Source organism: Camelina sativa, chromosome 3 (assembly GCF_030686135.1).
Source record: "Camelina sativa cultivar CO46 ecotype springtype chromosome 3, ASM3068613v1".
Lineage (NCBI taxonomy): Eukaryota > Viridiplantae > Streptophyta > Magnoliopsida > Brassicales > Brassicaceae > Camelina > Camelina sativa.
The window spans coordinates 4,781,155-4,808,024 of NC_141882.1; the positions used below are offsets into that span (position 1 = coordinate 4,781,155).

The window sequence follows — 26,870 nt, forward strand, 5'->3', positions numbered from 1 at the left end:
TTGGGGTTGAGAAACTACGGGTTTCTCTGACTACGGACATATGGACAAGTCCTGTAACCTCTTACAACTACATGGTGATCACAGCTCATTGGATCAATGCTCAGTGGGAAATGCAGAAGAGGATTCTCAGCTTTAAGATCATCACAGACCACAAAGGCGACACCATTGCAGGACAACTAATGGATTGCTTAGAAGAATAGGGTATTGAGAAGGTTTTTACAGTGACAGTTGATAATGCAAAGAGTAATGACAAGGCGCTGGATGTTTTTAAAGATGAGTTAAGGCTGAGAGGAGGAGAAACATTAGTTACAGATGGGGATTTCTTACATATGCGTTGCTGTGCACACATTCTGAATTTGATTGTTGGAGATGGTTTGAAAGAGTCAATTCCGAGTATTGTTGCCATCAGAAATGCAATCAAGTATGTGAGATCATCTTTTTCTAGGCTTAGGTCTTTTGTAATGAGGTGTGAAACAGGAAAAGTCAATAGAGGTAGCTTGCCATTAGATGTTATCACACGCTGGAACTCGACTTATCTTATGTTAAATTCTGCTTTGAAGCTGAGAGTTGCGTTTGAGAAGATGGCGGCTGAAGACAAACTCTATTGTGATTATTTTGAGGAAATAGAGGAGAAGACAAAGAAAAAGAGAGTTGGACCACCTGCTGATTCTGATTGGGAGGAAGTTTCAAGATTGGTGAAGTTTCTGAAAATCTTCTACAAGTGTACTTTGACCTTCTCAGCTTCAAAGTCAGTCACTTCTACACTATGTTATAGTGAAATTGTGGACATCGAGAGGAGTCTCATTGCTAAGTGTGGCAGCTCCGATGAAAATATCAGAAAGCAAGCTCATATCATGAGAGATAAGTTCGAGAAATACTGGGATGGATTGCATAACATGAATCCTCTAGTGATTATGGCAAGTGTTTTTGATCCTCGCAATAAGTTGAAGTTTGCTTCCCTCTGCTTCGATCAGCTATATGGTAAGGACACCATAGAGAGTAAGCACCTTAATTCTTCAATAGAATTGGCAATGAAAAAGTTGTATGAAGATTACAGTTCCAGGCTGAGCCAAGCAGTATACAACGAAGCTCCTACAATGTTTGACCCGCCTGTCATGTGTGACCTGTCGGATGATGAAGATTGTGAACGGATGGACACACTTTACAATCAGATGGTTGACTTAAGGAGAACAAAAGATGGTTGCAGTGAGTTGCAGATTTATTTGTCTAAAAAAACCGAGGTAAGAGCTGAAAATAGTTTGGGGTTGCCTTATGATGTTTTGAGCTAGTGGAGGTGCAATAGCTTGAAGTTTCCGATCTTGTCAGAACTTGCTAGAGATGTTCTATCAGTTCAAGTCTCATCAGTGGCTTCTGAGTCTGCTTTTAGTACAAGTGGTCGAGTGTTGGACCCTTATAGGAGTTCTTTAACTCCTTACATGGTTGAGGTGTTGATATGCACCCAACAATGGTTAAGGTGTTCATATAAATCAGAAGTACAGATAGCAAACTTGGTGCAAATGTTGGAAGAAGTTGAGTTTCTTGAATCTCTTGGTAAGTAAAATTAAGTCTCATGTATTCTGATTTTTTTGCTTTATAAAACTCTTATATACTTATGATTCTGTTTCCTTGTGTAGATGAAAGGAATTCAGCGGCAGCTCCAACATGATTCATCATAATGGGAGTTTGGTATGTTTTCTTTACTTTTCCCTTGCATAGTTAAGGTTTAGTTTATTAAGGTTTGAACTGTTAAGAGTGTAAATCAAAACCTTACCAAGCTTAACTACCTAAGTCTCTACTCTTGTTTGAGTTATGTCTTTATCAGATTCGCTAACTCTTTGTTATGGTTTTCAAATTTTCATGATGCGTAGGTAGGTAGAGGCTGCGTCTTTTGACTACTTTTTGATGCCGATAAGCAAAGCCTAATTAACAACGGACTGGGATACTACTGACTTTCATCTAAGCTGCTCTTTTGACTACTTCTGGATGTGGAGTTGCATGCTTATGTGTAACGACTAACGTGTTTGATGGTTCTATAATGATTTTTTGGTACAATGCTAGCTTAAACTTGATGCAATGCTAGCTTATCAGCTTATGTAATGGTCTCTAATGATTTTTTGGTACTTTGCTAGCTTACATATGATGTAAAGCTAGCTTATCATAATGGTCTGTAATGGTTCCCAGATGTAAGACAAGGAATTGTCAAGTATTTGTACTTGTTTTGGCTCTTTTATTAGGTAATTTCGGGTGGAATTAACCGAAATTTGAAATGTTTCGGTTAATTTCGGAAGACAAATAAAAATCGGTAACCGACCCGTATAAACCGAGTACCGACCGACCCGAACCGAAATCTGGTTCGGTTAAATTCGGTTAAATTTTTTCAAACCCAAAATTACCTCAAAACCGAAAAACCCAACTTCACCGTTTGCCCAGGACTATTATTTACGGTGTGATTGGCAAGACACTCAAGTGTGTACCTTAACCTTTTCATCATTCAATTAGCTTTTAAAAATAAAGTTTGGAGGAAAGAGTTGCAAATGCTTATCAAGCTTTTCATCATCCAATTAACTTTTATAACTAAGAAACTCACCACACTGCAATAATTTGTCAAAAGGAAACAAACATCGAAGACAGATTGAGTGAGATGTTAATGAAATAAGTTGGTCTCTTCCACTCACGATATTTGTTATAGTTAAGAAGAACTTAAGCATACTGTTTTTGTAGTTTTATTAGTAGTACCAAAAGGAAACAAATATTTCAGTTTTTTCACGCAATAAATCGCAAGTAGTCTCCTGCTCTCTTAATTTCGGGAATCTGATAGAGCCGGGCCAATAACGGGCCGAAAGTTAAAAGCCCCATTAATAAAGGTTGCCTAAACAAAATAATATAGGCCACTACAACTTAAAATAAGTTGGTAGCCAAACAAAAACTTTATAAGATAATTGCTGCTCTAAACCCCCTCAAAACTTATATATATTTTCAAAAATAATAAAAGAACACTTAAACATTAACTCATAGAGCCTATACTTTATTTAAGAATAATTACAACCCCAATCCACTGTCGTTGAAAGCCACCGTAAGCTGGCCAACCTTCAAACCACTCCTCTTACTCTCCCACTCCTTAAAACTATTAAAAGCTGTCGTCTTAACCAATTCTTCAAACCCTACGCGCAGTCCACAGTCACAGCTCTTAACCTTACTCACCACTTCGTTAGAGGTTCGTTTATAGTGACCGAACCACTTGGCTTGCATATAACCGTTCCTTCTCCATGGCGGCACGTAAATCTCTGCTCGCTTCATTGATCGACTGATCTCAAAGCTCATGATCCTCACAAGCTGTTTTAGCTCCTCAGGTGTTCCCACAAAGACACGTGGTATATGAGCTAAGAGGGAGAGGTATCTTGTCGTTGGCCGAGCAATCTCGAACTCTCCGGCCAGATTAGTCTCGACGATGTAACGGTTCTCATCTCCTCCCTTAACGTCGACGTATTCGTACTTTCCGGCTGTGTTCTTACCAAATTTCACCCACCGGGACTTGCACAGACCTGGTCACATAGATTCATCATTTCACTTCAGTATATTTGCACATTTTAATCCAAAACATGTACATATAAAAGAAATGTGAATATTACAACATCATATAAGATTAAAATTCACATACGATTACATATTGTTCTTAAACCAATCTTATATTGATATATTTTTGGATAAAATCCCATTTTCATATGCTACTTAAAGTGTTAAGATACGACATTTACATCTATATCCTAATGTATTGTGGCTTGTTCTACATGTCACCGTATGCTATGTTGTGTATTACTATCCTGGAAAGTCGTCATACGAATAAAATGACTAACCAACCTCAAAGCTCAAATGTGCTACTCTATTGACAAAAGCAGTGTACAGTCTCAAGACCAAATTTAGTTCTTAATCATGTTTTGTAATCACGCTTCCAAACCAAACATTCCTTTCGAAAAGCTTAATTTTGTTTTCGATAGTTCAATCTTTAACAAAATTTAAATATAATAAAATCAAGTGACCAAAACTTCAAGAGCTTAGCTAGGTCTAGAAGAGTCAACAACTATATCTCAAACTGATTTGAGATATCAACAAAATTAACCAATCCCTCAGAATCAAATATATACAAATGTAAATTCATAGAAAGATCATTGTTACCTGCATCAAACCCTTTGCCACGTAGATAACCCATAAAGTGACGTTTCTCTCCGACAACGAACCGACTAGCATTCACCGCCACATCCATTATTCTCTGCCGTTCTTCGCCTCCATGATTTTCAAGAATCTCCCGCAGCCTCTCCCTCACATCTTCGTAATCCTCATCTAACTTATCATCTTCTTCCTCAGGAACCTCCTTAGATGAAGCTTCTTCTACTTCTCTGTCGATAAAAGATTCGACCATATCCCAAAGATCCGCTGTGTCATCCGGAGAGTGATCGCTTCCGCTGCTGCTACCGCACGGAAGACGTGCACGCGCCGCCGCCACGTCAAAAGACGCCGCTGTTCTCATGAATCTCCCCACAATCTCTACCATTTTATGCCCTTTTTCTGATTTCTTCTCTTCTTCGGCGAATCATTGGTTTATATATATACACGAATATTAATTTATTTAGTGATGTTTTCATTGTGTTGACAGAGACTTTGACTTTTTGACGGAGTAAGACAAATGGTAAAAATATGACAACAGGATGGTGAAATGATGGTGCAACAAAAAGGATTTAACGGCGTTTTGTGTAACGGAGAAACCCCAAATTACCCCGTTAACAAAGTAATTACAGTATTGAGAATTTGAGATGTGCTGGCTGATTAACTTTTAGATTCTCAATTGTTATCACCATATCGTCCAAATACATATCACTTTAAAACGAATAATATCAAAAAAATATACGTAAGCATTAATGTTAGTCAATAATAGTAAAGTGAATTGTTCTAGTTTGGGAAAAAGAGATGCATGGGTTCTATATAAGTGCTGCTCTAATTACTAAACTCCACTTTCAGAAAAATTAAAAGATTTTCTTCTCTTTTTCACTAAATTTATTTACTTTTTTCAGATTCAGACTACATATTTTTTGCTAAAATTTTATCTATAATTTATTATTTCTACTCTTTGTCTACATAATTTACTAGAAAAAGGCATTAGTAAAACGGACGCCAATATTTATTTACTAACGTCCGTGACAAAGTATGCGCGTGGAAACACGTACACGAAGCAAGTTAAACTGAGGTTGCCACGTGGCGAGTTGAGGATAGATCTTACGTCTTGTACTTTTTTTTTTTTAACTTTGTAGATTTGATGATATCATTTAACTTTGCAGATATCTTTTATTACATCAAACGCGGAGACCAGAAGAAGTGGAGTGAACTCAAAACCCGTCCAAGTTCAATGAATTTGACAAAGCTGTCTAGGTTCAACGTATCTAAGGCTTCCCTTCGTTCATTTGTTTTTCCTGTGTTCATGCAATTATTAGTTGAATATATTAACTTGCCACCGGTGATGCTTGATTCAGATAGAAACTTATCCATTACACGTGATGGCACTAGTTTTTTTGGTTTTGATGTTACTCGAGATATCTCAAATTATATATCCACGTTTTAAGATTGAAGAAAACGATTTTGTGGGCTTTATATATACACAATCTGGGCCGAACTTTGATTCGTGGTCATAAACCTGCTAGGTTTTGTAATGTGGTTGAACACTGATCAACGATCATACAGTAAGTATATGGGATTGGTAATTTAGTGCACGAATTTACTATAGTCCTTATTGAATCAGTCCTGGTGTCGTAGTCTAATTTGTGTGTGCCTTTTTTTTTCCCGTCTACAGTTTTAATAACCATTTCCGGTTCACCTTAAGCTTATATTTTACAGTAATCTTGCATTAATTTAATTTACACACTCTGTATATGAACAAGGCCTCTGTTGAAAAAGTCCAACCTGAGGTCTGAGACTCTTTAGGCAATGTCATTGCTTTAGGCAAAGTCATTGAACCAAACAGAGAGTTGACCAATAAGAGGACAAAATATTGACAAATTGTGGTGAGTGAAGCTAGTCCATGGTTCTGCAGGTTTCTTATCAAATTCACAAATTCATGAGGGAAATAGTGTTGGATATGAGAAAGAAACAGTATGACCAATGTACATTACTTACTCACTGAAGAAAGAAATATACATTTGCACTAAAATGACCATTTTCTTTGGTTTCATCTTTACCTTGATCAAACAGCTTGATTCAAGCTTTGCTTGACTTTATAAAATGCTGTTTGTTATAGGCATATAGCTATTGAGATTCAGAGACCATAATAGTATCCGCAGATTTTGTAGTTTCCTAACTTGTTCTCAACCCTAGAAATTATCTTCTCTAGAGTATTTGAGATACTCCAATTCCACATGTTTTTACATGTGAGAGCTTTGCTTATTTACCTGCCGGGCACATTGCTTAAATGTGATGTATTTTATGTCTAATAAACACATCCTTTGATTTTCTTTATATTTTGTTTGATCAGACGAATGCACAACATTTTTTTTCTCCTACCAGGAGTCACTTATTTCTGAGTGCCTCTGTAAGATTCCTTGTTCCTATGTTTATCTACGTGGCTTTCAAGACACTACAAAGAATGAAATCAGAGCGTTTATGATCACGCTATACAGAAAAAATCATTCTACAAACACACAAAAAGATATGGATCTTGCGGTTTTATGTTAGTTATTACTCACCTTTAGGAAGACTCGACAACTGATGAATATTCATAGGATTGAAAGATCTAAGGGATGATGATATATACACGTTTTGCAACAGACATGCGTCCAAGTTTTGTTCCCATTTGGTCGTGCGTGCAGGTTTGTCTTTCTTTGACCGCTTCTAATTCCATAGATCGTGCAGTACTGTCATTTTGAGTTATCAACACATTTAACTCTATATTATTTTATATGATTTAATGTTGACGCTGATTATTATATTCTACAACAGCCGAGAATCTTTAGGAACGTGCATCCAAGTTTGAGAAAATCAGTGACGATGGTTTCATCTCCGCGCAAAGGTCAGCTCTTTTTGGTCTTCTCTACGTTTTCCTCAACGTGTAAACATGTCATTAATTGACACATTCAGATTAAAAAAACAAAAAAAGGTAGAGTAAAATTGGAGAGAGAGAGAGATACGACTTTGGAGTTTCTAAACCGTTTTATAAAGATGAAGCACAAAGAGATATTAGATGTTCACAATTAGTAAAAGTGGGTTTCTTGACCCATAAACAATGTTCTTCCCACCTCTTCGTTCGTTCTTCTTCCTCTTCTTGTTGTCCTCCGCCCTTTTTTTATCACAGATCAAAGCAGACCACGACGATGAAAGCGGCTTGGGCAGCCATATCAAAGTAGACAAGCGACTCAAGTTCGAGAACCCGAGCCTACGTCAAGCCTACATTGCTCTTCAGTCATGGAAAAAAGCAATCTTCTCTGATCCTTTCAACTTCACAGCTAACTGGAATGGCTCGGACGTTTGCTCCTACAATGGAATCTACTGTGCTCCTTCTCCTTCATACCCGAAAACCAGAGTCGTTGCAGGCATTGACCTCAACCACGCTGACATGGCTGGTTACTTGGCTTCCGAGCTTGGTCTCCTTTCTGATCTCGCTCTATTCCATCTTAACTCAAACCGTTTTTGCGGTGAAGTACCTCTCACGTTTGATCGCATGAAGCTTCTCCACGAGCTTGATCTTAGCAACAACCGATTCGTTGGTAAGTTCCCTAAGGTTGTCCTCTCTTTGCCTTCCCTTAAGTTCTTGGATCTCCGCTACAACGAGTTCGAAGGCAAGATCCCGTCAAAGCTTTTTGACAGAGAGCTTGACGCAATATTCTTGAACCATAACCGGTTTCGGTTTGGAATTCCCACGAACATGGGGAATTCCCCTGTTTCCGCTTTGGTTCTTGCGGACAACAATCTCGGAGGGTGCATACCGGGAAGTATTGGTCAAATGGGGAAGACACTCAACGAGCTTATCCTCTCCAACGATAACTTAACCGGTTGTTTACCTCCTCAAATCGGAAACCTCAAGAAAGTGACAGTTTTCGACATCAGTTCAAACAGTCTACAAGGTCCGTTACCATCTAGCATCGGAAACATGAAGAGCTTAGAAGAGCTTCACGTGGCTAACAATGGCTTCGCAGGAATCATTCCTACAAGTATCTGCCAGCTTACTAACCTTGAGAACTTTACTTACTCCTCTAACTTCTTCACCGGTCGTCCCCCGGTATGCGCAACTGGTTCGTTAGTAGACGCTGTGGTGAACGGCTCCATGAACTGTATCATAGGTTTGGCTAGTCAAAGATCGGCTAAGCAGTGCTCATCTCTGCTTGCTCGTCCTGTTGATTGCAGTAAGTTTGGATGTTTCAACATCTTTTCTCCACCACCACCCACGTTCAAGATGGCACCCCAGTTCCGGACACTTCCTCCACCGGTTTACGTGTACTCATCGCCCCCACCACCGTCATCCAAAATGTCGCCTAGTGTCAGAGCATACTCTCCCCCACCACCACCGTCGTCCAAGATGTCGCCAACCGTCAGAGCATACTCTGCACCACCGCCTCCTTATTCCAAAATGTCACCTACCGTTCGAGCTTACTCTCCACCACCGCCTTACGTATACTCATCACCGCCACCGCCTTACGTATACTCATCTCCTCCACCGCCACCGCCTTACGTATACTCATCACCGCCACCGCCTTACGTATACTCATCTCCACCCCCGCCTCCCCCAAGTCCACCCCCACCGTGTCCTGAATCGTCTCCGCCACCGCCTGTTGTATACTACGCACCCGTGACACAAAGCCCGCCACCACCATCACCGGTATACTACCCACCAGTAACACAAAGCCCGCCACCACTATCACCGGTATACTACGCACCCGTGACACAAAGCCCGCCACCACCATCACCGGTATACTACCCACCAGTAACACAAAGCCCGCCACCGCCATCGCCGGTATACTACCCACCAGTAACACAAAGCCCGCCACCGCCATCGCCTGTATACTATCCGTCGGAAACACAAAGCCCGCCACCACCATCGCCTGTATACTATCCGTCGGAAACACCAAGTCCTCCACCCCCGTCACCAATATACTATCCATCAGAAACACCAAGTCCTCCACCACCAACTGAGTACTACTATTCACCAAGCCAGTCTCCGCCACCAGCAAAGGGATGTAACGAAGGCCATCCACCACAAGCATCACCGAGTACTACTTACGAACCAACTCCTGAATATTCATACACATCATCACCACCACCGTCTCCTCTTTCCTACCCGGAAACGTCTCTTCCACCGATTCCAAGTGTCTCGTATGATGCGTCTCCTCCTTCTCCTCCGTCTTACTACTAGTTTTCAAACCCCATTGAGTAAAAAAATGCATTCTGGCCTTATGATTAACGACTACTCACAATTACATTCTTTTGGCTGCGAGACTTTAATTTGTGTGTTTTGTTGATTTTTAAAGAAAAAAAAGACATTTCAGTTATTTTTCTTTCCATATATATTTTTTCTCTTCTTTTGGATATTTTGTCATCTTTTTTTCCCCCCTAACACAGCTGCATTAGCAGCATTGGAGAGTATATAGATTTCACTTCAAAGTTCATCTCTGTATCTGTTATTAAAATGTTCTGTATAAACAATAATGATAAACATTAAAATTTTCTTATCTCAAAACTAAAATTGAATTATTTAGGTGAAAACTGTCATCTTTGTATTTTTTTATAGTATATGACGTCAACTTCTCAGTCATCATCTTAAGAACGGCAGCTTAAAAAAATCTAAACGCTACCTACTACTTGGAAATAACTGTCCTCTCTTTTATCTATTCGCTACTGAGAGATTTGGGAATTTAGCTTGGGAAACTTCGCCGGAGAATCATACGTCGTCGTTTTTTAGTGTTTTTATTCGTCCTGTCCATGGCGTTGTTGAAGTCCTTTATCGATGTTGGTCCAGACTCACACTTCCCTATCCAGAATCTCCCTTATGGTGTATTCAAGCCGGAATCGAACTCCACTCCTCGTCCTGCCGTCGCTATCGGCGATTTGGTCCTCGACCTCTCCGCGATTGCCGAAGCTGGGCTTTTCGATGGTCCGATCCTTAAGGACGCTGATTGCTTCCTTCAGGTTCGGTTTCTCGATTCCTATTAACTCGGATTACTAATTTACTATGACTCCTAGGAACTGATATTTTCTCAAGTCTGCTCCATGGTTAAGTTGGTTAGTAGCTCTGTAATTGCGTCACCGACCAAGTATTCACTGTATTATCCAATCCCGTTTAGCTTGATATATTCGGATGTTCTACTAAATTGCTCGTTGCTTCAATTGGTCCACTTTGAGCTTTTTGAGTTTTGAACTTTTGCCAACCATGATTGCTGGGTTTGATGTGATTTTTACCTTCTTTTATGATCTGATGGTTATAGTTTATTGCTCACACTAAGCTACATGAGTGGTGTAGGGTTATGTTATTTATAAGGATCAGGTTCTGTTCATGGTCTAGTCTATTTCTGTTGTTGTTAATGTTTTAAGTTTCTGTGGTCTGTGTTTACAGCCTAATTTGAATAAGTTCTTGGCCATGGGACGGCCTGCGTGGAAGGAAGCACGCTCTACGCTTCAAAGAATCTTGTCATGTAAGCTCTGTTTGATCCTATTGATTCTTGTAAATTATGCAGAGTTTGTTATTTGGCTTTTAAGGTTTTGGTTTTGGTATGTTTTGATGCAGCTAATGAACCCATCTTACGAGATAATGATGTTTTGAGGAGAAAGTCATTCTATGAGATGGTTAGTACTTAAAAAAAATTTGTTCCTGAAACAGGCGGAGATGAGATTGTTTGAAGCTATTTTACTAATTGTGTCTTTGTTTGGTACGGATTTTGTAGAGTAAAGTAGAAATGATTGTTCCTATGGTGATTGGGGACTATACAGACTTCTTTGCATCTATGCATCACGCGAAGAACTGCGGACTTATGTTTCGTGGACCTCAAAATGCGATAAACCCAAATTGGTGCGTTTATATTACTTTTGAGCTGAGAGTTTCTTCATGTAATGGTCAAGTGACTCTGCAAATTTTACATGACATGACCATGTTTTCCAGGTTTCGTCTTCCTATTGCGTATCATGGAAGGGCATCATCTATTGTCATCTCTGGGACCGACATTATTCGACCAAGGTTAGGAAATTGTGTGTTTGTTATCTGTTTTCTTGGTTCTAATACTGAGAATGGTTGTTAAGGATTCACATGTCATATTCGAAGTCATGCATTATGTAAGGTTTTATGCTTTGACAAGAAAAATAGTTCTTAATTTGTTAGAGATTTTGTAAGATATTCTTACACTGAAACTGATTTGGAAAATTAATACTGAAATGCTAATTCCAGTTTTATTTGTTCTTGTTTTTAATTCTTCCAGAGGTCAGGGCCATCCACAAGGAAACTCTGTCCCATATTTTGGACCATCTCAGAAAGTTGATTTTGAGCTTGAAATGGTAAGCATCCGATGCCTCAGTTTGTGTGGATTTGCTTAAGAAACATTCAGTTGATGCTATTTGGTGTTAGTTTAGCATTACACCATTGACATATCTCTTTTATCACATGATATTCAGGCTGCTGTGGTTGGTCCAGGAAATGAATTGGGAAAGCCCATTGACGTGAATAATGCAGCGGATCATATATTTGGTCTAGTACTGATGAATGACTGGAGTGGTACTTACTTCGTTATAGTATTCTTTGAGTTATCTTTAACTTGACCGTGCATGACCTGCTTTATGAAATGTTTGTTGTTATAGCTAGGGATATTCAGGCGTGGGAGTATGTGCCTCTTGGGCCTTTCCTAGGGAAGAGTTTTGGTAAGAACTTAGTAATCAAGATTGATATTTGGCTTCAAAACGTCGGTTTCATTTATACTAGTTGGAGTATTTGAGCAAGGAACTTCAGCCAATGTTGATTTGTTGTGTTGTAGGGACTACTGTATCCCCTTGGATTGTTACCTTAGATGCGCTTGAGCCTTTCGGTGTTCAAGCTCCCAAGCAGGTTGGTACTCGGCATCACATTCTTTTTGTGCCATGCAATCAATTGATTCTCTAATCTAAGATAATGGTTGCAGGATCCACCTCCATTGCCATATTTGGATGAGAAAGATTCTATAAATTATGACATCTCTTTGGAGGTAGCATCGTGGAGTTTAATATTTTTCATTTTCACTATCAACTACAAATTATGGTGGATTAAATAAAAAGTAAATATCATGCTTCTCCGCTTGTAGGTTCAACTGAAACCTTCTGGCAAAGATGATTCTTGTGTAGTGACAAAGAGCAACTTCCAAAACTTGTGAGTTCCTCCTCTATAGTCTCTTATCTAGTTCTCCATATAATTGACACAGTATGATTCCAACTCTTTTTAACTTTTCTTGACAGATACTGGACCATAACGCAGCAGCTAGCACACCATACCGTTAATGGTTGCAATTTAAGGCCTGGTGATCTCCTTGGAACCGGAACCATAAGCGGACCGGTAAACTCTTTCAAACTGGTTCTCTCCTCATGCGACGACTAAAAACATAACAAGGACATTTGTTTCTTGATTCTTAACGCAGGAGCCAGATTCATATGGGTGCCTACTTGAGTTAACCTGGAACGGACAGAAACCTTTATCACTCAACGGAACAACTCAGACATTTCTCCAAGACGGTGACGAGGTGACCTTCTCAGGTTTATGCAAGGTAAAAAAGACTATAGGCTAACTAACAAAAAAAAAAAAGGCTAACTAACACAAGTTTAGTTTTGTTTATGTCCCAACAATTCCAAATAATTGTGAACGTGTGTATGACATTTTGGTTAACACTTGTTAATCAAACTACGGCGATGATTAAACTGGTGCAGGGAGATGGCTACAATGTCGGATTTGGAACATGCACTGGGAAAATTGTACCTTCACTCCCTTGATCTACTCTCGCCGGTAAACGTACCTTTTATCACATTAATAACTATTTTCCTTATAACCCTGAATTATTAATATTTAGACCACAATAATAATTAATTAGTTCATTTTTTTCACTTTATTTGCAGGAATTATGGTGAAAAGAAAGATTTCCATAATCACGATTACGCACTTGGGTTATGAATATGATGATTAAGTAGATAACCCCATCCGACTGATAATAAAATCATCTCGATATTGGTGTAATATGTTATTGAATCTTTGATAAAGAAACACAACGGAATAATAATAACTTTCTACATAAAAGCGATTAGTAACGGTCGGTCACAAAAACTTTGAATAATTGGTCTTTTACTTACTAGTGACTAGTGAGTGAGTTTATATTATCTCACATTCACGAGTTATATATGACTACATGAGTCACAATAACGACCACCGTCAGAAAAATTCTCATCCATATCAAAAACAGGAAAAAAAAAAATGAGAAGTTCAAAAAATTTCTCATCGTCGACAACAACCACCACCATTATCCACACTTTTTATAATGACCATAATACCCCTCCAGCTCCATCAACCAAACAAATTCCGATCGAAACTCCAACACCGGCGGCGAAATCCACCGCCCAGACTAACTCCTCCTCCGCCGCAGCAGCAGCAGCGAGGATCCAGTCTGGCTACCGTTCTCACAGGATCCGAAACCTATACAACACAATCTCATCCGTCAATCGAGAAGCGAATCGTGTACAGAGCATGATCCAACGGCAAGACACGGTAGACGCCATTAGAACCGACGAGAAGGAACGTCTAAGGATGAACGAGATTCTGATGTCTCTGCTTCTGAGACTCGACTCGGTACCTGGTTTAGATCCGTCGATCAGAGAAGCTCGGAGGAAAGTGAGTCGCAAGATCGTAGGGATGCAGGAAATACTCGATTCGATCTCGGAGACCAAAGACGAAATTCAGTGGTGGAACTACAACGATATCGGAGGAGTTGACGGCGGTCAAGGCGGCGGCGCGTGGCCTATGTATTGGGAAGAAGCTGTGGAGGAGGAGATGTGTAGAGAGAAAGGCGGTGAGGAAATGGAGAGGTTCTGTGCTCAGTATTTGGGTTTCAGATGTTTCCAGAGATTTCTCAGAGAATGACCACGGTTAAAAAATTTAATCCGGTGTGTCGCGGTGTACGATTAGAGCATCTTTCTCTTTTTTTTTTTTAAATCTGTTTTTACTTTTTACTCTGTTTATGTTGATAAAATCACAAACGAATTATATCTTTTTGTATGTATGTGAACTGGAATTCGCGCCGTCTTGCATCCACGAAAACGTCGCGTAGTTTCTAAATAAAGTCATGGATCATAGGAGAATTTGGGCCCATATTATTGCTAAGAAGAAATCGGGTTAGTAGTAACACTAAAAAATTCAATAAACTCACGTAAGTATGTGATTAGTGAATAGTACTAATTATATATGAACTGTACGGATTAATCAACATGTATAACATATATAAAGGTTAAACTACAAAAGATCCAGCAGTTGATACATTATTATTACTTCCAAGTTCCAAACATCAAGAGGAGATTAATTAAAAAAAGTCGATTGTTACGTGTTTCTTAAGCCGCACAACTACACTTACACCTGGAAACGCAGCGTTTACACTCGAACAGCGAGGGCTTGGCCGTGGTGTCGCAACCACACGTGGTGGTGCATTTCCTCTGATTCACACCTCCCCAAAGGCAACGAGCCATGCATCGGAGCACCGGCACGCACTTAGGACAAACGTAATTCATTTGCTCCGCCATGCATGTCTTGCAGCTGTTTCGTGACGGCGGATGACGGCAGACACTACCGGAGTCGGTGGCGGCGGTGTCTCTCGAAATCGATAGCAGGATTATGAGGAAGATGAGAGAAGAGAAGAGGCTTTGAAACTTGTAGGTCTTCTTCATGTTGGAATTTGTTTTCGGTTTGTGAGAGAAAGAGAGTTGAAATTAGTATCTTCTTTGAGAATGATATTGGCTTTATTTATATAGAGGTTTTATACGAAAATAGTGCTGTAATCTATTGGTTACTTGGTTAGGTTATGTTATCTAGTGACTTCCACAAGAGTTAAATACGAGATTGATAGTGCTGTGCACCAAGGATGCATTTAAGTGAGGCATTCATTAAATGTTCTTGAAGTGTACAATTTCCTTAAATGAGTTCTTGATCAATCTCTTTTTTTTTTCAACCATTTTTAAAATATTTTCTGTAACACAGAAATATAGTAGAAAAATGTGTTTGACAGAAATCTATAATCCATAACGATGGCGTAGTCAATTTATTTTACAGCAAATAAAATCATGTTATATTATTCTTGCATCTTGAAAACAAAGTATAATTCAATCGATCTCTAGCTAGTTTGCAATATTAAATATAACCCGAGAAAGGTAACTTACAGAAAACCAAACAAATTGTCTATATCAAGTGAGATCACGAATCATCAAAAAAAAAAGAAAAAACTAGGCGAAGAACTCTATGAGCAAATATTAAATTATGACAGAATTTGAATTAGAGAGAAAATAATATGTAGAAAAATGATGTATATATACATTTTTCTCTTCTTCCAGTAATTAAATTATGTGATAGATCACACCCAATTCTTGCGAATGTCGAAGTTGTAGTTGTTCTCCAAGTAGCACTTATTATCGTCATCGACGAACTGAAAATTGTTAGAAAGACAATAATAATTCCCTTTATATTTGAGCAATCTAACAAATTACGGTAAACTGATGTTTTTCTTAAACTCTTTTTTTTTTTTTTTTCATTACTATCTCTTTTAAGTTGTAACTATTAAAATAACGAAAATGCAATACGTCCTCAGTCTAGTATATTCAAAACTGTTAGTTATTAGAGTTTCGGTACCTTAGATTTAACGGAATAGGAGCCTCTAACAAGCAAACCAGAGGGGGCAGTTTCCTCAAACATGACATGATTGTAAGGTTCCGCCTGTGGACTAAACGTCCCTAGCATCTCCTTTCTACTATACACTGTGTTCTCCACAAAGAGTTAAAAGAGAAAACATTAGAGAAAGGCTTCTAATTTAAAGTTTGTGTAATTGTGGAAAAAGAATGTGTAAAAGGTAAAATACCCTTAATTCCGGTCTTCCAGATTGTGTTGCTGTACCGTAGGCCGGACACAATGTTGTTGGTGACACGGAAAGTAAATACAAGACTGTACTTAGCGCCTTCTTTGAGAGTGAACCATGGTCCTTTCGAAGTCGGTTTTCCGTTTTCCGGGATCGTTAGTACCATGTCCTCTCTTTCCGGTGACCTAAGTGTTAAGGTCAATATCTTTACCACCGGATCCGGAGTCTCTGCATTTACATTTTGTGTTACTCTATCAAAACATATACATGTATCTACAATTTCTTTGAAAAACAACATTCATTGTGGGCTAGTGAACTCTAGAAAAACAATAACTCTTATCTGTATATCTAAGTATAAAAAAGTGACACATTATTTTCTTGTAATATCTCACGAAGATAATATTCTTATATGCTTATTTGACGTAAAAAAAAAATGGTTACTTGGTCTAGTCTTATCTTACGTTAATTCACTTGATGGCAATTAAAGGAGGCAAGAGATATATGGAATTTGGGATGGACTAATTAAAGTTTGTACTCATTGGAAATTCTTTAACAGGATTCATCTGCTATGATATAAACCGGGTATTTACCTCCGACCTCCTCAAGATCTACGCTGCCTAGAAGTTGCTCCTTCCATCTCCTCAAGCTTTCATCATCCTAAACATTTTTTTTTAATTGTAGAAAAGTGATTAGATTGTCGTTGAGATATGAAAACCAAAATCACCCATTATTATATAGCCAAAATGCAATCGAGGTTTATGAAACCATGATAACATGACACTATGAGAGATCAAAACCTTGTCTTTCTCGAGCTGTTCTTTGAGAGCGATCATGGGACCAAGATCAAGTTTCTTGTCTTCCTCTTCCTCTTCGTCGTCATCATCAGTCGGACATATAGAGCTATGGCTGTTTTTCCTGCTTAGCCCTTGTCCCTTTGGCTCTTCTGAAGACCCTTCAGCTTTATTCTCTTCATCTTTCAAACCCATGTTTGCTTTCCTGATCTCTATTCGGTCTCTGATATAATTCGGCTCCTATAAATTCTCTATACGGTTACTTTGGATATGATTTCCTGGAGATGGTTATGCAACGTAACTGACGAGGATGCAACAAAAACAATTCAAGAAAGGGAGACAACTAAAAGACTTAAAAAAAAGAGAATAAAGAGTCTAATTATAGGATTTGTTTTTCGTCAAAAAGAATGAGAAGAAAGTAACAAAGAAGAGAAATATTGAGAATTATAAGACAACGAGAGAGCTAGGGAGAAAGATTTGGTGTATTTGTTTGAGGAATGTTTAAATATGGATTTGGGAAGAAAAAGTCATGTGGTGATCCTTATAACTAAGACTTGTAGTCTTCCCGTTCACAGGATTTCATTTTTCCTAAATAGTATAATTTGTACAATATAATTAACTAAATGTACATGCATGCATGCATGTAACTCGATATACGTATTCACGTCTCATATACATGTATTTTTCATCGAGACTAAATACAATGAAATTATCAAAAAAAAATATAACTTAAATCGTTTAGAAAAAGTATTTTAATTAACACTATTTTGTCAATAAGAAAAAGTTTTTGTGTAATTGTGTTATAATTGGAAAACATGTACGAGACAAAGATCTTTATCTATAAAATATATAACTGTTGATAAAATATATAACTACACCATGTTATTACGAGTCTTTAGAAATATGTTGTATTTTGAGTCCATATTCAAGTTTTTTTATAATAATTAGGAAGAAGTTAGTAGAACTTCTGGAAACTTCTTAAGGAGGAAGACGCATGTTTCATGTCTAAGACACAGCGGCAGGAAAAGATTGGTCTAAACTCAGAGGTAATGGAGGAGACTTATCGCTTTGCTCTATGTAATTATTTTGTTATAAACCATCATGAGACAACTAGCGAACCTCATAAGTCGTAGCGATGGAGAGGTATTGGTCTAAAAATCAGGGGTATTAAAGAGAGAGGGGAGAATTTATCAGTTTAGTTAAGCCTCTCAAGCCCAAAGTCTAATGGTATGAGAACTTTACATCCATGATCCACCACTTAGTTGTCACAATATTGTATATAGCATAAAAATGACATCAGGTATAAACGTATAGTCTAAAAATATACTATATAATTTTGTGTTTTTTTTGGCTATTGTTCGAGCAAAATCGGACCTTTTCAGATTGACACTTGTAAATACCCTATTATAAAGGTTCATCACCGTCAAGTTGCAAATGCCAACTAATTTGGCGACGAAGAGATTCCCTTTCTCTAAGATAAACCTTACAATATGAATCTTCTACCATCAGATTTAAATCTTCTTTTTAAAATCAACGGTGTAAAACCAAACGTTAGAGAAAATATATTCTACAGACACATATCCTTCACTTTGTCCAGCTTTAACGTTACACATGTTCAAGACATGGGACGTTTATCATAATTGGGACACCAAAAGTGAATTGTTTGCAACTTTCGTTTCAGATCGACATCATAACTATTTATCAATTACGTCGAACAAAAGTATCTATTAATTAAACTCGAGAAGGAAGGGATATATATGTGTATTTCCTTTTTTTTTTCATACCTCTGAATTTTGGTGATGTCAGTGCAATAGGGGTGATAGATGCATTATTTATGTTAAGATTATACTGTAGATTTCTATAACTGATCGATATGTCCCTCGGTGTTGACTTATACCTAAGATATCTAACTCTTTTTCTCCCTATTTCTACCTAAAAATTCCAATTTTGTAACATCATCCTTTATGCATTATTGGTGTTTAGTTAATTTTCGGACAAATATACACAATCAATGGGACCATGGCATGGGGGTCCAGGGGGTCATCTTAGCCGTCCAACCCTTTTTACCAGCTTTTCTGCTGGCCATTCTTTACAGATTGTGATGACTGATGAGTACGTGGCCTGTTGCCTGTATCTTAGCTTTTTCTTCGGGAAAAAAAAAAACAAAATCATAATCACAATTTGCTCTTCTTATATATTTCCACAAGTAAAAGTAATAAACCCAAATATTGACGACAAAAAAAGAAGAAGTAAACCTTAAATATATATTGTTTTCAAGGTTCTCTAAGACCTAAACATTATCTATTGGCTTAGAACTAATTAATAACTGTTACTGCTTGTTGATGCCAGCAACAACGAACATATATAATACCTAATTAGAGAAAAAAAATAATGGTAGGAATGTGAATATCATATAAAATGAACTTCCGGGTTCTACAAAAAGAGTTTGACCTAAGACTTGTAATCTTGCCAATAAAAGAAAAAAGAATAAAATTATTAGAGAAAACATCAATCACACAATTTGTTTTTTACCAGCATCAATATGCTTTACATAACTAATCAATCTTTCTAACTGAATGAAAAAAAAAATTGTAACGTTAATTATATTTCATACAATCATCTAAAATCATAAAATCAATCAATCTTTATTTAGTTAAAAGTAAACTGATGTACAAGGGTCCACATTCATGACGAATCCTACCTGGCTCACACTCACACGGGCCCGCTTTAACTTGTAGCCACGTCATCCTAGTCAATATAGTACCAAAATTAAAATAGAGCAGTAGTACTAAATATGTGAAAATTTGAACACGCAAATTTCGGATTCTATTTTATTCATAAAAAAAATACTTTTGATTTTTCAAAATTTGTTTGACTCTAATAGTAGAGATTGCATTCACTTTGGCAGACAATAATCAATTTCAATTCGTTAAACCTGATCAAAATGTTGAAAAGATAATCATTATATATATACACTGATACACACAGTTTTAGCAAGTTCTTTAAACCTTTAATTTGACCCAAAAAAAAAAAAGCAAGTTCTTTAAACCTGTTTCTTTCGTGGCATGTGATGTAATGTGAAAAATCAAACAAATTGATGGTAGGAAAAATCAAAAATTTTAAAATAAGTCGAAATCGCAAATGATTAGAGCTAGGTTGAATACGCAGAGAGGTGAATGTGACCTCTAAATTTTATGCTGTAGAATTCAAACGTTACAGTACCTAGTGAAAAGATCATTTAATGGTAGCTTAATAGCTTTAACTGATGGGATTTCTAAAAGAGGTCAACTTTCACATGAGATGTTGTAACGTTCAGTTTAATTGAAAGTTCAACGTTAATAGCATGAAAGGTTTGTTGTAACGTTCACTGAGATCGCGCAGAAGAAGAAAACAACAATAAACTTCTCAAGAAATTCTATTGCTCTCTTCTTTTTTTTTGTAAATTAAAGTTGAATTTCTTAGTTGAAAATTGATTAAAGATTTTTTTTTCTAATTACAACTTGATAATTAATGGTTAAGTGATGATGTTCTATACCTATGTGGCATGAGGTGTATAATGGTACAATTTGTTTTTATATAAGCAAAAAATGATTCTTTCATGTGCCATACTCATTATCACGATTCTTTATTGACATTAAATTGTAGACAAGCTAAAAAAAAAACTAATAATTTATACATACTTTTGTTCGCAAACATTATTGTAAATCATTTGCTTCTACTATAAATACCTCATCTCTTGATCAAATCTCTTCACTCACCAAAGCATCACATACACTTTCTTCTCCCCTTCTTATAATTGTCAATATATTTCTCCTCTTTAGCTTCTTCATCTCGAGATGGCCACCGTTGAGGTATTGTCTTTATATATTGTTTCTTAAGTCAGATTATAAATCTATATCTGTACGTCATTATCTTTGTTCATGTCTAGATTTGATTAATGATCATATTGTTTACGCTGATATAAAACGGCGATGGCATACAGATTTTTTTCGTTTAATAAAGGTGTGTTTTCGCTTACAGGTTGAACAAGTGACTCCAGCAGCAGTAGAGAATGTTGAGGTACCAACAAAGACAGTGGAGGAGCCAGTGGTGACCAAACAGCCTGAAGAATCCGTCACCGCCGTGACGGAAGAAGAAACCGAAGCACCAGTCGTAGAAACGAGCAAAGAAGTCGTTGTGGAAGAGGCAGAGAAGAAAGATGATGAAACAGAGAAGAAAACAGAGGAGGAAGAAGTGAAGACAGAGGTGATCACGGAAGCCCCGGCAGTTGTAGAGGAGGAGAAGAAAACAGAGGAGGTGACAGAGACTCCGGCGGTTGTGGAGGAGGTGACGGAGACTCCGGCGGTTGTGGAGGAGGAGAAACCGACTGAAGTTGCGGCTGCTGAGGAAGTCGTCGTCGAGAAGGCCGAGGAGTGAGTTGAAGGAAAAAGCTATATGACCTATTTTGGGTCTCATCCCATTTTCTATTTTAATTTATTTAATCAAAATCTCATAACTATGTATTTTCTTTCGTTTGTTATTATAATGAAATCAGATGTTTGGGTTTTTTTATATAATTACAACCTTAAAACCTTAAAACATGGTAGATAGAAAACCATTTGCGTTTGCGTTTACATGCAAAAAATACATTTAGAGGGGTATTAACTAATATTTTAGAAGATTTTAGAGTATTCTGAAAATCACTTGTTATTCATTTGATGATTTTTAATAATCTTCTAAAATCTTATGTTATTCAATTTGGAATCTATGTAAAATCATTTAAAATATTTTATAATCTCTTGTTATTCAATTAATGATTTACAAAACTTATTTAAAATATACTGTTATTCAAAATATCACAAATTTTTTTAAAAATGTTCTTTTGAATGATTTTACAAGACTTTTGTTTGTTTTTTAGTTATAAAATATGAGTATCAAAATCATAGCTATAAGGTGGAATTGTTGAGGATTTTTTTTTTGTAAAAAAAAAACCAGTTATCACAACACAACCAACAACTGATGCATCATCTCTTTCTCTCTCTCAAAACCGTAATCGATCGAATCATCGTAACTTCTCCTTCTGCAATCGATTGAATCTAATGGTCAATAGTTCTTTGAAGAATCATCAAGGTACGTTTTCCTGATGCTCCGTACAATCCTCCGATTCGTTAGATTTGGGGATTTTAAATGTGGTTGGATCACTTAGCTCAATGGTGATTGGTGAGTTCGGTGTTAGGTGAATGAAGAAGCTCTGTTTCTTCCTCTTCTACTTCTAATTTGCGCTTGAAGCAATCAAATTAGGGATATCTTTTTTTTTTTTTTTGAACAAAGATTGGGGTTTGGGGATAACAATGTTGTCTTGTACTTCTTTCTCCTTCGAGCAACCTCGAGTAATAACCTGTAAAGGTAAACAAAAAAGGGTTTTTTGTTTTTGTCGTAGTTTATGAAAGATTATATTTTTTGATTGGGTAGTTCTTGTAGCAGTGGTGGCATGGTGTCCTGGTGAGCCATTGGTTATGGAGGAAGTTGTAGTGAGTCCACCTCAACCTCTTGAGATCAGGATTAAGTGGTTTGTACATCTCTATGTCGTAGTGACCTCTCTGCTTGGGAGTCTCAGGTTTGTGTTTCTTTGCTAATAACATCTTTTCAATTTGGCTTAAGAGTCTCTGATGAAGTCTTCATTTTTTGGTACAGTCTCTTTTGCTACAAATTTTTGGTCATGAAGCTGCAGGGTAAGTTGCTTTTGTTCATAATATCATTTTTTAAAAAGATTATGTAAACATAGGAGCATTGGACATCTTTCTTTCCTACTTATTAAGCTGCATTGGACATCTTTGTTTCCTCCCATCTACGTTTCTGCATTTTAGTCAAACCCTACGAAGGTTCTGTTTGATTTTTTATTGTTCATCTACTGTTTTATTTTTATGTCAAAAGTAGAAGTTAACTGCTACGATATGCTGTCGAAGAAACTAACGTTGATCAAAGAAATGATGAACAAGAAGAACAACTTCATGGTACTAAAGAACAACAAAGAGTGCTCACTAATACATGGAGAGCAAATATAGTTGTAAGCATGTGGACTGATGCTATGAATATGGGGTCATGATGCATTACTATGACTATGCTTTATTTTTAGATTGTTTCATTTCCTTTGTTGGGTAATTTTTTTTTCTTTTCTCTTTTTTGGTTCTTGTCTAGAAACGTAAAAATCTTGTTTTCTTTTCTTTGTTTTGAAAACGACTTGCAACCTAGTGGTTCAGTGTCTTTTTTTGTTCAATGAAACGTAAAATTACGAGAGGTCAACTATTAGAGCAATCTGAGAAAGGACAAGCTTCAAAGAATGGGATAATTAACTAGTACATGCGGTCTAGTAGGAACAAGCGTTGCAACATACTCCTCCATGTTTTCAAGGTAATCTAAACTTGTGCGCAAACTAGTTTCAACGGTTCTCATAGATTTCTCCTCCAAGTTGTATTCGCATAGTTTTATTTCACTTTCACGTGTCCTCACCTTTACAAGCAACAATCCTGCCTGGTTTACCACAGCTCCTAGCCACATAGTAGATTCAAGAGTACGCAACGACCAGAAGAAATTTTCACCCACCAGGATTCCCTCAGGGTTCACACGGTTGAAGCCAAAAAAAATCCTCCATGGGAAATCAATCACGTGGCCAACAAACAACCAATAGAAATAACGTACTTAGGGCAAATTCTGTGTTACGTAATAGTTATATTATGGTATAGATTTTTTTTTTTGGTGTTATAAAATATTTTTAAAATCATTCAAAGTTTACTAAAATCTCATAGAATCTAATAGAATATCATATAATCACATTTTATTTTCCTTTTTTTTTTAAAGAATAACTCTAAAACACAATCAAATCTCCTAAAATCTTTCAGAATTCTAAAATTTTAAAATCCAACCAAATCCTAAGAATATCAAGTTTAACACCCCCTCTTACGTGATACAACATTATTCAGTTTTTTCCCCCCATAAAATATACAAGTGCCTTAAGCGTTTTCGTTGCAATTAGCAATGGAAATCTCTTAAGATGTGCTAGTATAAGTTTGTGATTTTATTTGGCATTTTTCACATTAATTATAAACGTTACCAACTAGGAATCTAATAAATAAAATTTATTGTTTCTATTTAATTTCATCAAGATGAGTAAGATAATTTCAAAAAGGTCAATGATGGAATCTTGAATGCAAACGACCTGATATTTTTGGTTTTAGTATATGAATCAAAAAAAGTTACCTTAATAATAATTTTGTGAATTTACCAAAAGATTTTTGGTTTTTAATCTATATATAATCTCCGTGGTGCGAGCATGCAAATAAATTGATATTTTTTTCTAACAAGGAAATTCGAATTCGTCGTGAATTTGATACACATTAATCCCTTTCGAAAGTTACGATTACAATAAAACTCGACAAATGCATTGTGATTGTTCCCTTCTTATAATTATGCTTCTGAGGGTATTCGAATATGTCATATGTGTATCTGACAATTTTGGAAAAGAACATAATTTTATAACCGTAGCGAGTATTTTCTCGCAACCATTCGCCTCTACAGACGTCGACAAAGCTACTCTTTTACTTGAAGCTTTTCAAAGCGGAGGCATACTTACAAAAAATAGCAGTAGAATCAGTGAAAGTCTATATAATGCGTTATTGTAGATGTCACATAGACAAAAGATGATGATACCGTTTATAGAATTCACTTGGTGGTGTTGGTTTTATATATTTGGGCCTACTTTAGTCGGTCTGCGAGATCTGTAGGCAAATAATGTTTTATGGGCTAAGCCCACCTTCGCATTTTCATGGAATTTTTTCTATCAGAATTGTGATAAGAAAACGGAATTTGTCATAGATTAATCATTAATGTAAGTAAAAGTAAATTAGTTACAAACCGGTTGCAATTAGGCTATACAAATCTAATTTACTATATGTTGCAATTAGGCATGGGCATATGGGTGTTCGGGTCGGGTTTAGGATAATTCGGGTTCGGGTTTACTAATATAGAATCCGAACATATGTTCATATAATTTTGGGTCGTGTTCAGGTTCGGTTCATATCGAGTTCGGGTTATTTGGGTATTGATTTTAATAAACTTGTAATGTATCCAAAATATATTCGGTTATGGATAGTACATAATCGAACATATCCAAAGTACCCACAAAAACCTGAAATGTACCCACAAAACCCAAATGGCGTGTACTCTTAAATTAAAATATGTAAACATTTCACGGTATAATAGCTTGTTCTAAGTTAAAGTCGATTGGCGTGTACTCTTAAATCTCTGGTTCTATATTACACTAAATAAGAAATTGAAATCATACTATAAATTAATCAAGAGCGTTTCAGACATAAAACAATCAATAATTAAAAAAAAAGAGGAGAATGAAGATTACAATCGATCGAGTTCTAGCTGCTATGAACGGAGAACCCAAAGATGAGGCTAACGGCGGAATTAAGTTTTGGAGATTCAATTTGAAAGTTTTGGTTTATAAAAGCCAAATATTCTTGAGATCGGACAAAAATTGGCAACTTCAGCATGTTTATGCAAAGTAAAGAAGATTCACACGGATTCAAGGAGAGGAGAATAAGGCAAACAGATATATGGCAATATATGTGATATCATGTATGTATAAATGTGTTCGGGTATAAATAGTTACTCACGGGTTTTCGGGTTCGGTTCGGGTGATACCCGATACTTGTGGGTATTTCAGAATGAAGACCGATCGGTTATTTTAACAGAAACGGTTCGGGTCGAGTTCAGGTATTTTGGGTCGGGTTCGGTTCGGTTCCTTGTGTTCGGTTTATTTGCCCATGCCTAGTTGCAATATATGATGTAAATAAATCCTAAATTAATTTTAATATGATCTTATTCATTTGAGTAATACATAAAACCGGTTACTACAGATCTTAGACCATTACGTTTGTTATTACAGATGTGAGAAATTTATCTATAGACACAAAAGACACACATTTTAGTAGTTCAACAAAAGTGTGCTAAGCCTATATATACACAGTCATGAGATCTTATGCTATCGCAGACAACAAATGATCATATTCAAAGCATATCAACAAAGTTTGTAATTTCACAACTCAATACTTAAAAGATTCAAATCTGTTAGCAATAATGAAATCACTGCAAAAATCTGATAAAAATGTACGTTGCAAAAACTTTGCTTCAATATATCCATTACTTTGTTTTTGGATTTTAGCCCATGCATGATACAATATGATGTTCATGATTCAAATCAAAAGATGGAGATTGCTTCTACTGTTTCATGCTTATAATTAATCGATATCCCCATTATAAATAATTTTGGCGATATTCGTTGAACTAAGAGTAAGAAGAAAACAAAGAGAGTTCACGGGCTCAATATGCATCCACCGAATTTACAATTACTCCTTAGGGACCATCCAACTCTGAAATGACACGCAATACACCGTGACAGCAAACTGTGATGACACAAACTCACAAAGTGTAATTAACTTCCTCTGTTTTTTATAAACATTTCTGTATGTTTCATTTGTTAATTAGTTATTGGAGTGATCGTGAAAGGAATCTCTATTCCTTAGCATTTTCTGACTCTACGAACTAGCATCGTATGTTGCTTACCACAGATAACGTTGAGATTATTAGTACGTATGCATATAGTATTTATTTGTATCAACGATAACAAATGATAACTGTTCCATTTTTTCTTTTAGTTTTCTAATGTTAAGATGATAACTTTCGTTCGTACAAAGAATGGACTAATATGCATAAATGTCCCAGTCATATATATATATATATATACAATGATTTTCTCTTTCGAAATGCATGTGGTTTGAGACCATACGTGATCTTGTATCTTTCAACTTTTTTTATTGAAGTGGTTTCTAGTTTCTACTTGCTACTTGCTACTATCCCGAAAAGACGAAACAAAACAAAAACACACCTTTATGTTCGTTCCTTCCTTCCATGTGACGACCAAAAGAGATCTTATAACTTTTTTGGTTAA

General features: G+C 36.7%; 8 protein-coding genes across 12 annotated transcripts; 5 read left to right on the forward strand and 3 right to left on the reverse strand.

Moving 5' to 3' along the window:
• Positions 1-2,939: 2,939 nt before the first annotated feature.
• LOC104770875 (uncharacterized) lies at positions 2,940-4,563 on the reverse strand. Its single transcript, XM_010495340.2, has 2 exons — positions 4,174-4,563; positions 2,940-3,542 (listed from the first exon to the last, which is right to left on the reverse strand). The coding sequence occupies exons 1-2, from the start codon at positions 4,547-4,549 to the stop codon at positions 3,040-3,042; spliced, it is 879 nt and encodes a 292-aa protein (XP_010493642.1). The 5' UTR covers positions 4,550-4,563; the 3' UTR covers positions 2,940-3,039.
• A 2,626-nt stretch (positions 4,564-7,189) lies between these two features.
• Positions 7,190-9,712, forward strand: LOC104778685 (leucine-rich repeat extensin-like protein 1). Its single transcript, XM_010503132.2, has one exon. It carries the CDS (start codon positions 7,265-7,267, stop codon positions 9,386-9,388), a length of 2,124 nt encoding a protein of 707 aa, XP_010501434.2. The 5' UTR covers positions 7,190-7,264; the 3' UTR covers positions 9,389-9,712.
• LOC109124697 (fumarylacetoacetase) lies at positions 9,654-13,273 on the forward strand. Its single transcript, XM_010495353.3, has 15 exons — positions 9,654-10,161; positions 10,586-10,664; positions 10,757-10,815; positions 10,914-11,038; positions 11,129-11,203; positions 11,442-11,517; positions 11,635-11,734; positions 11,818-11,877; positions 11,991-12,061; positions 12,135-12,197; positions 12,294-12,358; positions 12,445-12,541; positions 12,624-12,749; positions 12,910-12,985; positions 13,096-13,273. The coding sequence occupies exons 1-14, from the start codon at positions 9,955-9,957 to the stop codon at positions 12,970-12,972; spliced, it is 1,266 nt and encodes a 421-aa protein (XP_010493655.1). The 5' UTR covers positions 9,654-9,954; the 3' UTR covers positions 12,973-12,985; positions 13,096-13,273.
• Positions 13,274-13,405: 132 nt separating this feature from the next.
• On the forward strand, positions 13,406-14,328 carry LOC104770894 (BAG family molecular chaperone regulator 5, mitochondrial). The gene has a single exon (XM_010495365.2). The coding sequence runs from the start codon at positions 13,448-13,450 to the stop codon at positions 14,108-14,110; it is 663 nt and encodes a 220-aa protein (XP_010493667.2). The 5' UTR covers positions 13,406-13,447; the 3' UTR covers positions 14,111-14,328.
• Positions 14,329-14,445: 117 nt separating this feature from the next.
• LOC104770901 (uncharacterized) lies at positions 14,446-15,046 on the reverse strand. The gene has a single exon (XM_010495372.3). The coding sequence runs from the start codon at positions 14,905-14,907 to the stop codon at positions 14,575-14,577; it is 333 nt and encodes a 110-aa protein (XP_010493674.1). The 5' UTR covers positions 14,908-15,046; the 3' UTR covers positions 14,446-14,574.
• A 231-nt stretch (positions 15,047-15,277) lies between these two features.
• Positions 15,278-17,355, reverse strand: LOC104770908 (rho GDP-dissociation inhibitor 1-like). The gene is made up of 5 exons (XM_010495384.2): positions 16,883-17,355; positions 16,676-16,742; positions 16,089-16,313; positions 15,863-15,987; positions 15,278-15,659 (listed from the first exon to the last, which is right to left on the reverse strand). The coding sequence occupies exons 1-5, from the start codon at positions 17,069-17,071 to the stop codon at positions 15,588-15,590; spliced, it is 678 nt and encodes a 225-aa protein (XP_010493686.1). The 5' UTR covers positions 17,072-17,355; the 3' UTR covers positions 15,278-15,587.
• Positions 17,356-20,245: 2,890 nt separating this feature from the next.
• LOC104770918 (cytosolic calcium-binding protein 2) lies at positions 20,246-21,432 on the forward strand. The gene is made up of 2 exons (XM_010495394.3): positions 20,246-20,727; positions 20,897-21,432. Exons 1-2 carry the CDS (start codon positions 20,713-20,715, stop codon positions 21,290-21,292), a joined length of 411 nt encoding a protein of 136 aa, XP_010493696.1. The 5' UTR covers positions 20,246-20,712; the 3' UTR covers positions 21,293-21,432.
• Positions 21,433-21,770: 338 nt separating this feature from the next.
• LOC147946584 (uncharacterized) lies at positions 21,771-23,158 on the forward strand. 5 transcript variants are annotated; one of them, XM_087508398.1, is made up of 4 exons: positions 21,771-22,261; positions 22,340-22,472; positions 22,550-22,587; positions 22,790-23,158. In XM_087508398.1, exons 1-4 carry the CDS (start codon positions 22,207-22,209, stop codon positions 22,918-22,920), a joined length of 357 nt encoding a protein of 118 aa, XP_087364524.1. In that variant the 5' UTR covers positions 21,771-22,206; the 3' UTR covers positions 22,921-23,158. The 5 variants fall into 5 exon arrangements, with proteins under 5 accessions (XP_087364524.1, XP_087364525.1, XP_087364526.1 ...); XM_087508399.1 differs by having other exon boundaries at positions 22,793-23,158; XM_087508400.1 differs by having other exon boundaries at positions 21,771-21,985; positions 22,328-22,472.
• The last annotated feature ends 3,712 nt before the right edge of the window (positions 23,159-26,870 follow it).

Bases quoted from the DNA above. Each gene is read 5' to 3' on its own strand.
- LOC104770875 (XM_010495340.2), bottom strand. From the start codon at position 4,549: ATGGTAGAGATTGTGGGGAGATTCATGAGAACAGCGGCGTCTTTTGAC. The intron at 3,543-4,173 runs GTAACAATGATC...CTATGTGACCAG, and splicing joins TGGCAAAGGGTTTGATGCAG to GTCTGTGCAAGTCCCGGTGG.
- LOC104778685 (XM_010503132.2), top strand. From the start codon at position 7,265: ATGTTCTTCCCACCTCTTCGTTCGTTCTTCTTCCTCTTCTTGTTGTCC.
- LOC109124697 (XM_010495353.3), top strand. From the start codon at position 9,955: ATGGCGTTGTTGAAGTCCTTTATCGATGTTGGTCCAGACTCACACTTC. The intron at 10,665-10,756 runs GTAAGCTCTGTT...GTTTTGATGCAG, and splicing joins GCTTCAAAGAATCTTGTCAT to CTAATGAACCCATCTTACGA. The intron at 11,204-11,441 runs GTTAGGAAATTG...TAATTCTTCCAG, and splicing joins ACCGACATTATTCGACCAAG to AGGTCAGGGCCATCCACAAG.
- LOC104770894 (XM_010495365.2), top strand. From the start codon at position 13,448: ATGAGAAGTTCAAAAAATTTCTCATCGTCGACAACAACCACCACCATT.
- LOC104770901 (XM_010495372.3), bottom strand. From the start codon at position 14,907: ATGAAGAAGACCTACAAGTTTCAAAGCCTCTTCTCTTCTCTCATCTTC.
- LOC104770908 (XM_010495384.2), bottom strand. From the start codon at position 17,071: ATGGGTTTGAAAGATGAAGAGAATAAAGCTGAAGGGTCTTCAGAAGAG. The intron at 16,314-16,675 runs GTAAATACCCGG...ATGTAAATGCAG, and splicing joins AGATCTTGAGGAGGTCGGAG to AGACTCCGGATCCGGTGGTA. The intron at 15,660-15,862 runs GTACCGAAACTC...AACAATTTTCAG, and splicing joins CCTATTCCGTTAAATCTAAG to TTCGTCGATGACGATAATAA.
- LOC147946584 (XM_087508398.1), top strand. From the start codon at position 22,207: ATGTTGTCTTGTACTTCTTTCTCCTTCGAGCAACCTCGAGTAATAACC. The intron at 22,262-22,339 runs GTAAACAAAAAA...TTCTTGTAGCAG, and splicing joins TCGAGTAATAACCTGTAAAG to TGGTGGCATGGTGTCCTGGT. The intron at 22,588-22,789 runs GTAAGTTGCTTT...TTATGTCAAAAG, and splicing joins TTTGGTCATGAAGCTGCAGG to TAGAAGTTAACTGCTACGAT.